We start from the raw sequence: 14,585 nt of genomic DNA on the forward strand, positions 1-14,585 counted from the left end.
TCAGTGCCCGTTCCATGCAGCACTAACCAAAGTGAAGAAGGATGAGGGAAGCCTTCCCATTGACAGCAGCCTGGACCACCACCCTGAAGGGGCCTGTGGGCATGGTGTGCTCTTTTGATTACAGCAGGAAGAAGTTAGCAGATCTCAGAATTCGAGGCCAGCCTGGTCTACAGAGCAAGTTTCCCTCAAGGCTCTTACAAAGTGAAACCCTGTTTCAAACCAGAAAAACAACAACAAACAAACCCTGATGGTTCAGCAGTTCAGAACAATTAATGCTCTTGCAGAGGACCCTAGTTGGCTTCCCAAAGCCTACACAACATTTCACAGCCTCTGGCCTCTGCTAGCCAGCACCAAACAAACTAACACAGGCACACATATATATAATATAAAAATATATATATCTTTTTAAAAATAGCTAGGAGTAAACCCAACCTTGTATGAGAACAATCTCTAGGATGAAAACTTTGAAACACTGACAGTCCCTGCAGAGATGGCTTAGAAGAAGACCTAAGTTCAGTGCCCACAACTTACAATCATCTGCAACTACAGTTTTTAAGGAATTTGACATCCTCTTGTGACCTCCACAGGCAGCAGACACACATGGATTACACACATATATATATGCACAGAAAACACTCATACATAGAAAACAATTAAATCTAAAAATAGAAAATAAAAATAAAAAGAGGGGAAAATCAGGTGTGGTGTTGCAACACTTTGACCCGAGCACATAAGCCAATGTAGGTGGATCTATATGGGGATTTCTGGGACAGCCAGGTCTGTACAGGGGGATCCTGTCTCATCATCACCAACAACAAAAACATAAAATTAAAATTCATATGAGGATAACTTTTGCTACTCACTGGCCAAACTCACCTCATGAATATCCCAGGTGGAAATCTTGGTCATGGAAGTCAACATACAGATAACTGACGTCCCTTGTCCATTCCTTGTTAAGCCACGCCCTGAGATATAACATGCATATGCCCAAATTCCTGCAAGGAAACCCCAACACTATGTGGACACCAGACAGTTGAGGGACAACTCTAACTGAAGGAGGTAGGTTTCGATTCCCTCTGCCATGAAGAAGGCTTGGATAAAAGCTGTGGAAAGGATGAAGTGAGAGGCAGCCAAGCACACTGTAGGCTGGGCACTGGTTCAGGTACATTTATTTTTTTAACCTGTTCCTATAGATACAAAATGGGTACTGGGGGCTGGGACTGTGACTCCCTGGGCAGAGGGCTTCATTCTGTTCCTAGAGGCCTATAAACCATAACCTCATGTGGAGGCAGAAGGATCTTAAGTTCAAGGTCATTGGTGTTTGTTATGTGAAGGGTTTGAGGTCAGCCTGTGGTACATGAGAACCTGTCTTAAGAGAGAAAGAAGAAAGAAAGAAAGAAAGAAAGAAAGAAAGAAAGAAAGAAAGAAAGAAAGAAAGAAAGAAAGAAAGAAAGAAAGAGAAAAAGAAAAAGAAAAAAGAAAAACGCAGGTGTAAAGATGTACCAGTCAAAGGGAGGCAAGCAGCAGACCTTGAGTTTGAAGACAGCCTAATCTACGGAGTAAATTCTAGGCTAGCCACAGCTATATTGTGAGGGCTTATCTCAAAACAAACAGAAAAGATAAGATTCTTCCCATCTGGAGAACTGAATCTACATAGTTGTCTTCTGCTACACACACACACACACAAACACACACACACACACACACACACACACTGTGCCATGTACACACATCACATACACACACACTAAAAATAATAAATGTTAAAAATTTAAAAGTATCTCTCCATCAGAAAACTGTTCTGAGGAAGTTTTTTGAAAAAGATCAATACAAACGCCTATTTGGTAAATTCCCCAGTAAATTCTCTCTACACTCTGGGAAGGGTACAAAGTATTCAGGGAAAGGGAACAATAGGGCTGGTGTTAAGATGTTGAGAAACCACTCAGCAGATCACAGATTAGCTCCATGGCTAGCCTAGCACAGCAGGCCCATCCTGTTAAATTACAATTCCCTTCCTCTTATCAAATGAGAATGCAGGACTGCACAGACTGGGAAAAACCAAGTTCTCTTCTAGAGTACCCAAGCTCATACCAAACTCCACAGGAATTTCCTTGTAAGTGAAATCTTCTGGCTTTGCCCGGGTCTTGGCGTGTTCTTGCCATGTTCGGTAAACGAAGAACTGCTTCCATGTCTCTTTGTCATGGAGCAGTAGGATGATCATGTCACAGTAGTGCCATCTCTTCTGACACAACTTCCTGCAATACACAGTTGCATTCCCATCAGGCTGACCCCAGTCACCTCACGGTAGAGCCATGGTTACAGTGAGCAAACTTTTATTCACTAACCATCCTCACGCAGCAGAGGTCCAGGTCCAGAATCAGAAGGCCTCTTCTCTCTCTGCACCATCTTGTCCCCTCTTCCCATCCCACCCTGCCCCTCTCCTTACCTCCACAGGACATCACTGCTTGCAAGTTCATTCCAGTTCTATGGGACAGAAAAGAATCCTTAAACCAACAATTGCCTCCCTTTCCTGGTCTTAATTTGTTCTCTGCTGGGCCTACAAAGGTTAATCAAATACAGTCTGAACCTCTCCAGGCCTAGGCATCATGGAGAGACCTACCCCAGCAAACACAAGTCACCTTATGAGGGCTCAGAGGAAGAAGGGCCAGTCTCAAAGTTCTGACATGGAGTCTCAAGGGTGCCATATATCAGAGCACGTATCCACACTGCAGCTAGTTCTTTTCGTTTAGCAAAATTTTGGTATCGGTGGTTAAGTGTTCTGAGATAGGGTGTCTAGTATCCTGGGTTGGTTTTAAATTCATGTGATTGAGTCTGACCCAAAATCCTGATCATCTTTCTTCCACCTCCCAAGTGCTTCAATGATAGTCCTGCACAACCACTCCTGCCTCATTTAACTGGATTTGAGGTCTTCACAGTGGATAATGCTAGCTCGTGGGCCGTAGATTATCTGTTTGCTATTCTGTAGGATGGAGCTCCTGTTGGTAAAGAGAAGCAGCGGAGTCTCCAAGACACTAATGTGTCAGAGCTGAGTAGACAGGTCTGAATAAGTTAAGTTTAAGGAGGGAGGGAGGGAGGGAGGGAGGGAAGGGAGGGAGGGAGGGAGGGAGGAAGGAAGGAAGGAAGGAAGGAAGGAAGGAAGGAAGGAAGGAAGGAAGGAAGGAAGGAAGGAAGGAAGGAAGGCAGGCAGAAGGAAGACAGGCTATGTGAGTGTGGTGCTGGAGTAGCCGAGACTCCAAGAATGAGTGGGAAAGGCCAAAGAGGTCTCATGTAGGGTGCACCAAATGGAGGAGTTCAGCCAAGGAGCTTTTACCTTGTTCACTTGGGCAGCCTGTAGCAAACTGTAGGCATCCAGATAGGAGAAGATTTTCATCAACGGTAGACTAGGCAAATGAATCTCCATCTTCAGTGGCCTAAGTCCACACCGACTCTTCTTTCTCCTCCCCAGCTTGCTCTGATTTTAAAGGCTTGGCCAAAGATTTCACAGGATTGCCGACCACAGCTCATCAGTCTTTGACTGGAGCAAGCTGCAGCTGTGTAGACTCAGCCTGACTCCCCACTCCCACTCACTGGAACCAGAAACACTCAGCTGAGGGTGCTCACACCTTAACTCACTCCAGTGATTTTCATTGCATAGATGAGCTCAACAACCCCTTCCTGGCACTGTGGAGACCAAAAGCACACGATCTGGAGCAGCCCTGATTGATGATATACTTGTCAGAACTTTCTAGAAAATCCGGAGTAACACACTAATTGTCAACAGGTCCAATTGCTTATGTGAAGTCCATTAGGTTTCTCCAAATTCCTGGTGTAGGGGCTCTGCTTTCCATGTTCATGTCTACCTTGAGACCTGAGTTACATCAGCAGGGCCCACCTCTCTGTGCCTGCACAGCCTCTGAGATCATGTGCTTGTGTACTCAGCGTTCTAGTAGGAAGAGACAATCAGAAAGGACAACTGACATTTTCTGCTGGTCTCTGGGCACACACAGGCATGTGCACTCATGCATACAGGCACTTTTACATGTACAGCACATGATTTCCAGGCCAGCCTAGGCTAAAGAATGAGACTTTGTTTTCAAAAAAGAGTGAAAGTGTCATGCTGATTTCACTCATGCTGTTTATATTCCTAAGTAGAAATCAAAATGTATTTTCATTCTAAAATTACCTTCTCGTGTGCATCCACGGGTAGAGCTTAGGTCCTGGACCTTTGGTAACTTTGCTACTTTGTCCTTTAAGACAATAATTCAAGGAACCCAGCACTACGATAGAGTGCACTCAGACATACACCATGGACATATGCATGTATACATACTTAGACATACAAAATGAATACACAGCCACAGTTTTTAAACTATGCTGTCTACTGATTCAGACTGAAAATAGATTTGAGGACTGCAGACCCCACAACTGTCTTTTCTGCCACAAACCTTGAGGTTAGAATGTGAAGCAGTCAGCAAAACCAAACCAGAGGCCTCCTTGTGCTATAATTGCTCAGTTTTCTTTCTTTCTTTCTTTCTTTCTTTCTTTCTTTCTTTCTTTTTCTTTTTTCTTTTCTTTATTTGAGTTTGAGACAGGGTCTCACTCTCTAGCCCTGACTGACTAGAATGGATCTTGATATATAATCCAGGCCCCCAACTTAGAGACTGTCTACCTCTGCCTCCCAAGTGCTGGGATGAAAGATGTGAGCCGCAATGCCTGGCTTTGACCTTTCTGTTTGCTGAGCCAAAGGATGGCCCTGGCTTCTTTCTCTGAGTGACTGATTTAGATGTTCAAATGTAGAGCTGTTGTAACTCCTTATAACAGACATGAGGCTTTGCTACCCTAGAAACATAAACAATGGATATTATCCATTCATGATGGAGATCTGATTAGTTTTACAATGTGTAATTGATTAAGGGGTGTATGTGGGTGTGTGGGGGTGTGTGTGATTGAATGAGAGATCATCCTATGATCCAGCCTGGCCTGGAATTCACAGTGGAGTTTAGGCTGGCCTCAAACATGAAATTTCTTGCCTGCAAAGCCAGGAGAGGGCATTTGACCTCCTGGTACTGAGGTTGCAGACAGTTGTGTGCCCCCACGTGGGTGCTGAAAATCAAACCCAGGTCCTCTGGAAAAGCAGCCAGTGCTCTTAACCACGGATCCATCTCTCCAACCTATAAACAGATCCTTCTTGTTAAACCACTTTTTCAATAATGGTGATCTGGGAAAGAGACCATTATGTAAACAGTAGAGAGATGAGCTGAAGAACATTTTCTGAGGCTCTGATATTCACCTCAAGGTGTGATCTTAAGATGGTTGTTGCAGTAACTTCCTGAGGCATATGAACAAGTGAGTGTAAATGAGATGGGGGAGGTGGGAAAAACACTCTCTGTCCGAGGTTTAGACATTGCTTATCTAACATTGTCAGGGCCCTGTTCTCTGCAGAGGCACTAGAAGACAATCCACGCCTTGTCTCTGCCAGTTGCCAGCAGCTGCCCTGGCATCCCTGGACTTGAGAAGCATCACTCCATTCTTTGTCCCTGCCACCAGTCATGATCTCATCCCGGTATACATCCTTCTCTGCTTTGTTGTATCTCACTACATAGCTCTGGTGACCTAGGCTCACTATGTAGACAAGGCTGGACATGATCCACCTGCCTCTGCCTGCTGCTGAGTGCTGGAATTAAAGGTGTGTCCCATCATGCTAAAATGACTTTTACTTTATTTTGTTTGATTTTGAGACAGGGTTTCTCTGTGTAGCCCTGGCTGTCATAGAACTCACTCTGTAGGCCAGAATGACCTCCACCTCAGAGATCTGGATGCTTCTACCTCCAGAGTGCTGAGATGAAAGGCAAATACTGCCACCATCACCCAGCTGGGATATCTTTCTTTTTTCAAGTCACCTGTAAATGTAATCAGAGCACATCTGGGTAAACTAAGATGAGCTCCTCATTTGAGATTGATAATGCAGTGACAACCTTGATTAATTTTTTTAATTATGTAATGAGAGTGTGTTTGTGAACTTGAGCGCAGGTACCCACAAAGGTCAAGATGTCAGATCTTCCTGGTGCTAGAGTTGCAGGCAGTTGTGAGATGTCCCAGGAGGTTCTGGGAACAGAACCTGAGTCTTCTGTAGAAGCCATATGTGCTCTTAATTATTGAGCCATTTCCACAGTCCCACCTAGTCATATATTTTATCATATTAAATGACATTCACACCTTTGTCAATTAAGGCAATACACATTCCAGAGATTGGGACATAGATATATTTTTAGAACAGGCCACCATGACTGGCCACTGCAGTTACTGAATAGAGACAGATTTGCATGTTCACAGTGGTTGGAAATGCTATAATACCATGTTAACAACATTAACGAAGGACAGAGCAATAGTACATCCAGCCTCTTAACCACTGTCTGCTGCAAACAGGTGAGACCATGCTGGGTATGGCAAGATGTCTGTAGCTCTTAATAACAGGCTTCAGTGAATTACCAAGTTGGTTTGGGAAACTTGTAATCACAACCCCATCACAATCTTCAACTTCCAGTAAGACATTTGGCTACTGTGAGGTTCCATAAAGAGACAGCAAAGGCTCAAGTCACCCTTACAGAGATGGAGGAAGAAGGATGAAGGAGAATCTCAGATCCTGCAGCCCAGTCAGTGGACAGAATATAGGAGGCTCTGAGGATGACTGCAGCCAAGAACACCATCTGACTGTAACCACATTAGACCTTGTCCTGCATAGATTTATATCAACGTGACACAAGCTAGAGTCATCTGAGAGAAGGGAATCTGAATGAAGAAAATGTCTCTAAGTGATCAGACTGTAAGCAATCCGGTAGGGCTTTTCCTTAAGTAGTGATTGATGTGGGAGGGCCCAGCACACTGTGGGTCATGACATAAGGCAAATGGAAATATTAGCACCGATTATTTCATTAAACCTAAGTATTTATATAGTCAAAACTAGGCAGGGAGGCAGGCACACACCATTAATTCAGCACTTTGGAGGCAGAGTCAGGTGCATCTCTGACTTTGAGGCCAGCCTGGTCTACAGCCAGTGCTCTTAACAGCCAAGTCATCTCTCCAGCCCTGGCCAGACTTTCAATTTTTCTGTAAGCTCCAGGGTAGGAAAGTCTTCCTGTCATCAAGGTCAGCTCTGCAATACCGAGAAGGGTGGAAAGCACCAGGAAGGGCGAATGGTGCAACAACCTGAGCACCTACTATGCTCCCTCTCACACCAACCCATAGGTGTCTAGCAGGATTTCTGTGCAAAGCCGTGGTTCCTGCCAGAGCAAGTATTGGCTTCAATCATCCTGGCTTCCACAATCCTGGTTTCTGACTGGCTCCCCATGCCCAGAGGCCAGGCCTGCTGGGGGATCCACTCCACACAGGGTTCTTGGAAGATGAGGAGAAGGGGAAAGGAAGAGAGCAGAAGCTGTAAGTTACACACTGGCCCCTCGTGATGTGGAAGGTGGTAATGGAAGGACAGAAACTGGGAGCCAGAGGACCTGGGTCCTTGCTGGGACTCAGTGTCCCTATACCAAACTATATAGGGAACCCTTCTACAATTAGGGCCTCTCTATTGTAAGCTGATTAAACCTTTGTAAAGATAATTCATGCCATTTGATCAAAAAAAGATAGGTTTTCAGGACTTATTATATTGTAACCAATAAATCTTTGAGTGTGTAAGTTGAGTCTTCACTATATCACACGATGTATTCATGATGAAAAACATTGAGAGTTTTGCTACATATCTAAGTCTTCAATTTGACAATATTCTTTCTTTTTTTAGATTTATTTTTTCACTTTTTGGGTTTTTTTTTTTTGTTTTTGGTTTTTGGTTTTCCAAGACAGGGCTTCTCTGTGTAGCCCAGGCTGTCCTGGAACTCACTCTGTAGACCAGGCTGGCCTCGAACTCAGAAATTCTCCTGCCTCTGCCTCCCAAGTGCTATCCACACCTTGGTCTTCCTTCTTCTTGAGTCTCATGAGTTTTGCAAATTGTATCGGGTATTCTAAGTTTCTGGGCTAATATTCACTTATCAGTAAGAGCATATCATTTGTGTTCTTTTATGATTGGGTTACCTCACTCAGGATGATATACTCCAGATCCATCCATTTGCCTAAGAATTTCATAAATTCATTGTTTTTAATAGCTGAGTATTACTCTATTGTGTAAATATACCACGCCTTCTGTATCCATTCCTCTGTTGAGGGACATCTGGGTTTTTTTTTTCAGCATGTGGCTATTATAAATAAGGCTGATATGAATATAATGTAGCATGTGTCATTATTACAAGTTAGAACATCTTCTGGGAATTTGCCCAGGAGTGGTATTGCTGGATCTTGCTGTAGTACTATGTCCAATTTTCCAAACTGAACCGCCAAATTGATTTCCAGAGTGGTTGTATCAGCTTACAATCCCACCAGCAATAAAGAAGTGTTCCTCTTTCTCCACATCCTCACCAGCATCTGCTGTCACCTGAGGTTTTGATCTTAGCCATTCTGTCTGGTGTAAGGTGGAATCTCAGGGTTGTTTTGACTTGCATTTCCCGGGTGATTAAGGTTTTTTTCAGGTGCTTCTCAGCCATTCAGTATTCCTCAGTTGAGAATTCTTTGTTTAGCTCTGTAACCCATTTTTTAATAGGGTTATTAGGTTTTCTAGAATCCAATTTCTTGAGTTCTTTATATATACTGGATATTAGTCTCCTCTCAGATTTAGGATTGGTAAAGATCTTTTCCCAATCTGTTGGTGGACTTTTTGTCTCATTGACAGTGTCCATTGCCTTACATAAGCTTTACAATTTTATGAGGACCCATTTGTTGATTCTTGATCTTACAGCACAAGCCATTGCTGTTCTGTTCAGGAATTTTTCCCCTGTGACCATATCTTCAAGGTTCTTCCCCACTTACTCCTCTAAAAGTTTCAGTGTCTCTGGTTTTATGTGGTGTTCCTTGACCCATTTAGAATTGAGTTTTGATAAGGAGATAACAAAGGATCACTTTGAATTTTTCTACATGATAGTCAACAGTTAAGCCAGCACCATTTGTTGAAAATGCTGCCTTTTTTCCACTGGATGGTTTTAGCTCCTTTGTCAAAGATCAAGTGACCATAGGTTCATTTCTGGATCCTCAATTCTATTCCATTGACCTACCTGTCTGTCACTATACCAGTACCATGCAGTTTTTATCAAAATTGCTCTGTGGTACAACTTGATATCAGGGATGGTGATTCTACCAGAGGTTCTTTTATTATTGAGAATAGTTTTTTATATCCTAGCTTTTTGTTATTCCAGATGAATTTTCAAATTGCCCTTTGTAACTCTGTGAAGAATTGAGTTGGAATTTTGATGGGGATTGCATTGAATCTGTAGATTGCCTTTGGCAAGATAGCCATTTTTACTATATTAATCCTGCCAATCCATGAGCATCAGAGATCTTTCCATCTTCTGAAATCTTCTTCAGTTTCTTTCTTCAGAGACATGAAGTTCTTATCATACAGATCTTTCACTTCCTTACTTAGAGTCACACCAAGTTATTTTATATTATTTGTGACTATTGTGAAGGGTGTTGTTTCCCTAATTTCTTTCTCAGCCTGTTTATGCTTTGTGTAGAGAAAAGCCACTGATTTGTTTGAGTTAATTTTATATCCAGCTACTTCACTGAAGCTGTTTATCAGGTTTAGGAGTTCTCTGGTAGAATTTTTAGAGTCACTTATATATACTAATATATCATCTGCAAATAGTGATATTTTGACTTCTTCATTTCCAATTTCTATCCCCTTGATCCTTTTGTTGTCTAATTGCTATGGTTAGGAATTCAACTACAATATTGAGTAGGTAGGGAGAAAGTGGGCAGCCTTGTCTGGTCCCTGATTTTAATAGTATTGCTTCAAGTTCCTCTCCATTTAGTTTGATGTTGGCTACTGGTTTGCTGTATATTGCTTTTATTATATATATATATATGGACCTTGAATTCCTGATTTTTCCAAGATTTGTATCATGAATGGGTGTTGGATTTTGTCAAATGCTTTCTAAGTGTCTAATGAGATGATCATGTGATTTTTGTCTTTGAGTTTGTTTATATAGTGGATTATGTTGATGGATTTTCATATATTAAAACATCCCTGCATCACTGTGATGAAGCCTACTTAATCATGATGGATGGTCGTTTTGATTTGTTCTTGGATTCAGTTTGTGAAAATTTTATTGAGTATTTTTGCATCGATATTCATAAGGGAAATTGGTCTGAAGTTCTATTTCCTTGTTGGATCTTTGTATGGTTTAGGTATCAGAGTAATTGTGGCTTCATAGAATTAAATGAGTAGAGTACCTTCTGTTTCTATTTTGTGGAATAGTTTGAGGAGAATTGGAATTAGGTCTTCTTTGATGGTCTGATGGAATTCTGTACTAAAATCATTTGGTCCGGGGCTTTTTTTGGTTGGGAGACTATTAATGACTGCTTCTATGTCTTTAGGAGATATACAACTATTTAGATTATTAATCTGATCCTGATTTAATTTTGGTACCTGGTATTTGTCTAGAAAATTGTCCATTTCATCCAGGTTTTCCAGTTTTGTTGAGTATAGCCTTTTGTAGTAGGATCTGATGATGTATTCGATTTCCTCAGATTCTGTTGTTATGTCTCCCTTTTCATTTCTGATTTTGTTGATTTGGATATTGTCCCTTTGCCTTCTAGTTAGTTTGGCTAATGGTTCACTTATCTTCATGATTTTCTCAAAGATCCAGCTCCTGGTTTGGTTGATTCTTTGTATAGGTCTTTTTGTTTCCACTTGGTTGATTTCAGCCCTGAGTTTGATTATTTCCTGCCATCTACTTCTCTTGGGTGCATTTGCTTCCTTCTGTTTTAGAGCTTTCAGGTGCTCTGTCAAACTGCTTGTATATGCTTTCTCCAGTTTCTGTTTGGAGGCACTCAGAGCTATGAGCTTTCCTCTTAGGACTGCTTTCATTGTGTCCCATAAGTTTGGGTATGTTGTAGCTTCATTTTCATTGAACTCTAAAAAGTCTTTAATTTCTTTCTTTATTTCTTCCTTGAACCAAGTTATCATTGAGTAGAGTGTTGTTCAGCTTCCATGTGTATGTGGGCTTTCTATTATTTATGTTGTTATTGAAGATCAGCCTTAGTCCGTGGTGATATAAGATGCATGGGATTATTTCAATATTTTTGTATCTGTTGAGGCTTGTTTTGTGACCAACTATATGGTCAATTTTATAGAAGATACCATGAGGTGCTGAGAAGAAGGTATATCTTTTGTTTTAGGATAAAATGTTCTGTTGATATCTGTTAAATCCATTTGGTTCATAATGTCTGTTAGTTTCACTGTGTCCCTGTTTAGTTTCTGTTTCCAGGATCTGTCCATAGATGAGACTGGGATGTTGAGAAATCTCACTATTATTGGGTGTGGTGCAATGTGTGCTTTGAGCTTTAATAAAGTTTCTCTAATGAATGTGGATGCCCTTGCATTTGGAGCATAGATGTTCAGAATTCAGAGTTCATTTTGGTAGATTTTACCTTTGATGAGTATGAAGTGCCCCTCCTTGTCTTCTTTGATAACTTTGGGTTGGAAGTTGATTTTACTCAATATTAGAATGGCTACTCAAGCTTGTTTCTTCAGACCATTGGCTTGGAAAATTGTTTTCCAGCCCTTTACTCTGAAGTAGTGTCTGTGTTTGTCCCTGAGGTGGGTTTCCTGTATGCAACAAAAAGTTGGGTCCTGATTATGTAGCCAGTGTGTTAGTCTATGTCTTTTTATTGGTGAATAGAGTCCATTGACATTAGGAGATATTAAGGAAAGTAATTATTGTTTCCTGTTATTTTTTGTTGTTAGAGTTGGGATTCTGTTCTTGTGGCTATCTTCTTTTAGGATTGTTGAAGGATTACTTTCTTGCTTTTTCTAGGGCATAGATTCCCTCCTTGTGTTGGAGTTTTCCCTTTATTATCCTTTGAAGGGCTTGATTCATGGGGGGATAATTGTGTGAATTTGGTTTTGTCATGGAATACTTTGGTTTCTCCATCCATGGTAATTGAGAGTTTGGCTGGGTATAGTAGCCTGGGCTGGCATTTGCGTTCTCTTAGGGTCTATATAACATCTCTCCAGGATCTTCTGGTTTTCATAGTCTCCGGTGAGAAGTCTGGTGTAATTCTAATAGGTCTGCCTTTATATGTTACTTGACCTTTTTCCCTGACTACTTTTAACATTCTATTCTTATCTAGTGCATTTGTTATTCTGATTATTATGTGTTGGGAGGAATTTCTTTTCTGGTCCAGTCTATTTGGAGTTCTGTAGTCTTCTTGTATGTTTATGGGAATCTCTTTATGTTAAGGAAGTTTATTTAAAATGAATAAATAAATCTAAAAAAAATAGTCTGGTCATGTTGTCTCTTGGCTATAACCTCAGTATTCAAGAGACCCAAGTAGGAGAACTCTTGTGCTCATCAATGAATTGACTACACAATGAGCTCTATCTTATGTGAACACTCCTACCACACTATCCTCAAAGTCAATCAAACCAAACAAACAAAACAACAACAACAAAAATCCAGGTAAACCATCCAAGTGAAATAAGGTTCTGGGCTTGTTAGTCATGCAATGGGAGCTGCCCACCAGTAACCCTGCTTTTAGCCACAAGGCAAGGCAGGCATTTTCAGGTGCCTTCAAATTTTCTTTTGTGATTCAGAAAAACCACAAAAAAAAGTAAGCAGAAGTATTTTTTTGTCTCACTTTATGCCCTTTGAATGTGTGTGTTCCTGGATCTTACCCAGGATTACAGAACCATGTCTGCAGTCTGTGACTCCTGGAGTGGGACTTCAAATTGAGCATGCTCAAGAAGTGCCTGACCCTTAAGTGCCTTCCCATATGAATGTGTACAGAATCTCAGAATACATCCTCCCAGTCCCTTTCTTTGATTAGGGCACTTCTCTTGCATGCCCTTTTGTTTTGTTTTGCACTCACCAGGACATGAACCAGTGGTGTTCATTCACACTGACTGATACACTGTGACAGTTTGTCCTAGAAGGCAGGCAGCCACTAAGACACTAATGAATGGGTGGTGTATAGACAGGGCACTTGTTGGACAAAGCGGTGATCCATGCCCTGGATGGGAAAGGGGAGGATTTCTTTACACTGCTCAGAGTGATGTGGGTGGATGCTAATGTTCAAGGTCAGCCTGACTGATCCCCAGGAGACACACCTTGGGGACTCCATTGAGATGAACTGTCTCCACTTACACCAGTAAGTCCAAATAAATGATCACTTAAGTTGATTTTATCAGAATCTGTCACAGCAATGAGAAAAGTTACTAGTTTTATTTGTTCATTTTGGCATTTTTGGATAGGGTTTTGTCCTGGAACTCACTGTGCAGACCAGCCATGCTCCTACCTCTACTTCCCATTCTGTTTTTGAGACAAACCTGCTACATAACTCTGGCTGTTCTAGAAACATACTATGTGGACCAGAATGGCCTTGAACTCAGATCCCCCTGCCACTACCTCCTGAATGCTAGAATGAAAAGTGTCACCACAATGCCCCCAGGTTAAAAATGTATTTTTGTTTTATATATGAGTGTTTTTGCCTGCTTGCATGTCTGTGCACTACATGCACGCTGTACCCACAGAATCCAGAACATGGCATTGGATTGGATCCTTTAAAACTGGAGGTTCAAGCATCAAAATAGTAAAACTTATATTGTGACTAGTTGTGTATTCATGGACCAAACACAGCATTTTGGGCATCCTAGGGAATATATATATATATATATATATATATATATATCCTCAGTCGATTTCCAGAATTATCTATTTAATATTTTCAGATGGTTTTCCATGAGTAACTGAAATAACAGAAGGAAATTCTTGCCTAGGGAAAGAGGACTACAGTTCAGTCTTCATTGTGTTGGGAGCAGATATAGATTTGTCCCAAAATGTTTTTGACACAAATCTATGGGTGGTGATTTAAGATGGCTTTTCCTTTGAATTTTTTACTAGATAGAATATATTAATCAAGTCTGGGTCTTGGGGGATGGTTCATCGTGAGTAAAGTTTTGGCTGCTTGAAGTTTGAGTGTCTAAGTTCTGATCCCCAGTAGTGTTGGAATAGTCAGGTACAGCATGTTATAGCTGTAACTCCAATGCTGGAAGTCAGCCTAGTGGAAAGGGTCAACTCTAAGTTTAGTGAGATAATCTGTCTCAAAAAAAGATGGTGGGCTAGCAAACGCTCTGTCAGTCAAAGCTCTTCCCAGCAAACCTCGTGGCCTGAGTTTGAGCTCTGCAACACACGGGTGTGAAGAGAGAACTTAGTCCTGCAAGTTGTCTTCCAACTTCTGCATGTGTATTGTAACCCCCCTTTCCCCCAAATAAGCGTAATAACTGATTTTTAAAATGTAGAGCAAAAGAAGGAAATATGAACACAGATCTCAGGCCTCCATGTGCACATTCACGTGTAAGTGTACTCAGATTAATAACTTTAAATGACTTGATATTATTTAAAATTAATTTCATGAAAAATAAATGAAAGTAAAAATTGTATGTATATGTGGTTTGAAGTTTTTCAAAGCAAAACATATGTGTGTTCTGT

At 41.2% G+C, this 14,585-nt stretch overlaps 1 protein-coding gene across 1 annotated transcript in view; it reads right to left on the minus strand.

Annotated features, from left to right (window-relative positions):
* The window catches only part of LOC110302441 (F-box/WD repeat-containing protein 15-like), a 33,301-nt gene extending 29,810 nt beyond the window's left edge, over window positions 1-3,491 (minus strand). Inside the window, exons 1-4 of the mRNA XM_085828298.1 lie at window positions 3,332-3,491; window positions 2,447-2,484; window positions 2,092-2,255; window positions 877-995 (exon numbers count right to left, since the gene is read on the minus strand). Of these exons, the coding sequence (XP_085684424.1) occupies window positions 877-995; window positions 2,092-2,255; window positions 2,447-2,484; window positions 3,332-3,421 (411 nt within the window). The 5' untranslated portion in view covers window positions 3,422-3,491. The remainder of the gene's footprint in view (window positions 1-876; window positions 996-2,091; window positions 2,256-2,446; window positions 2,485-3,331) is intronic.
* Window positions 3,492-14,585: the final 11,094 nt, after the last annotated feature.

This window comes from Mus caroli, unplaced genomic scaffold, assembly GCF_978045245.1.
Source record: "Mus caroli unplaced genomic scaffold, Mus_caroli_1 scaffold_11, whole genome shotgun sequence".
Taxonomy (NCBI): Eukaryota; Metazoa; Chordata; class Mammalia; order Rodentia; family Muridae; genus Mus; species Mus caroli.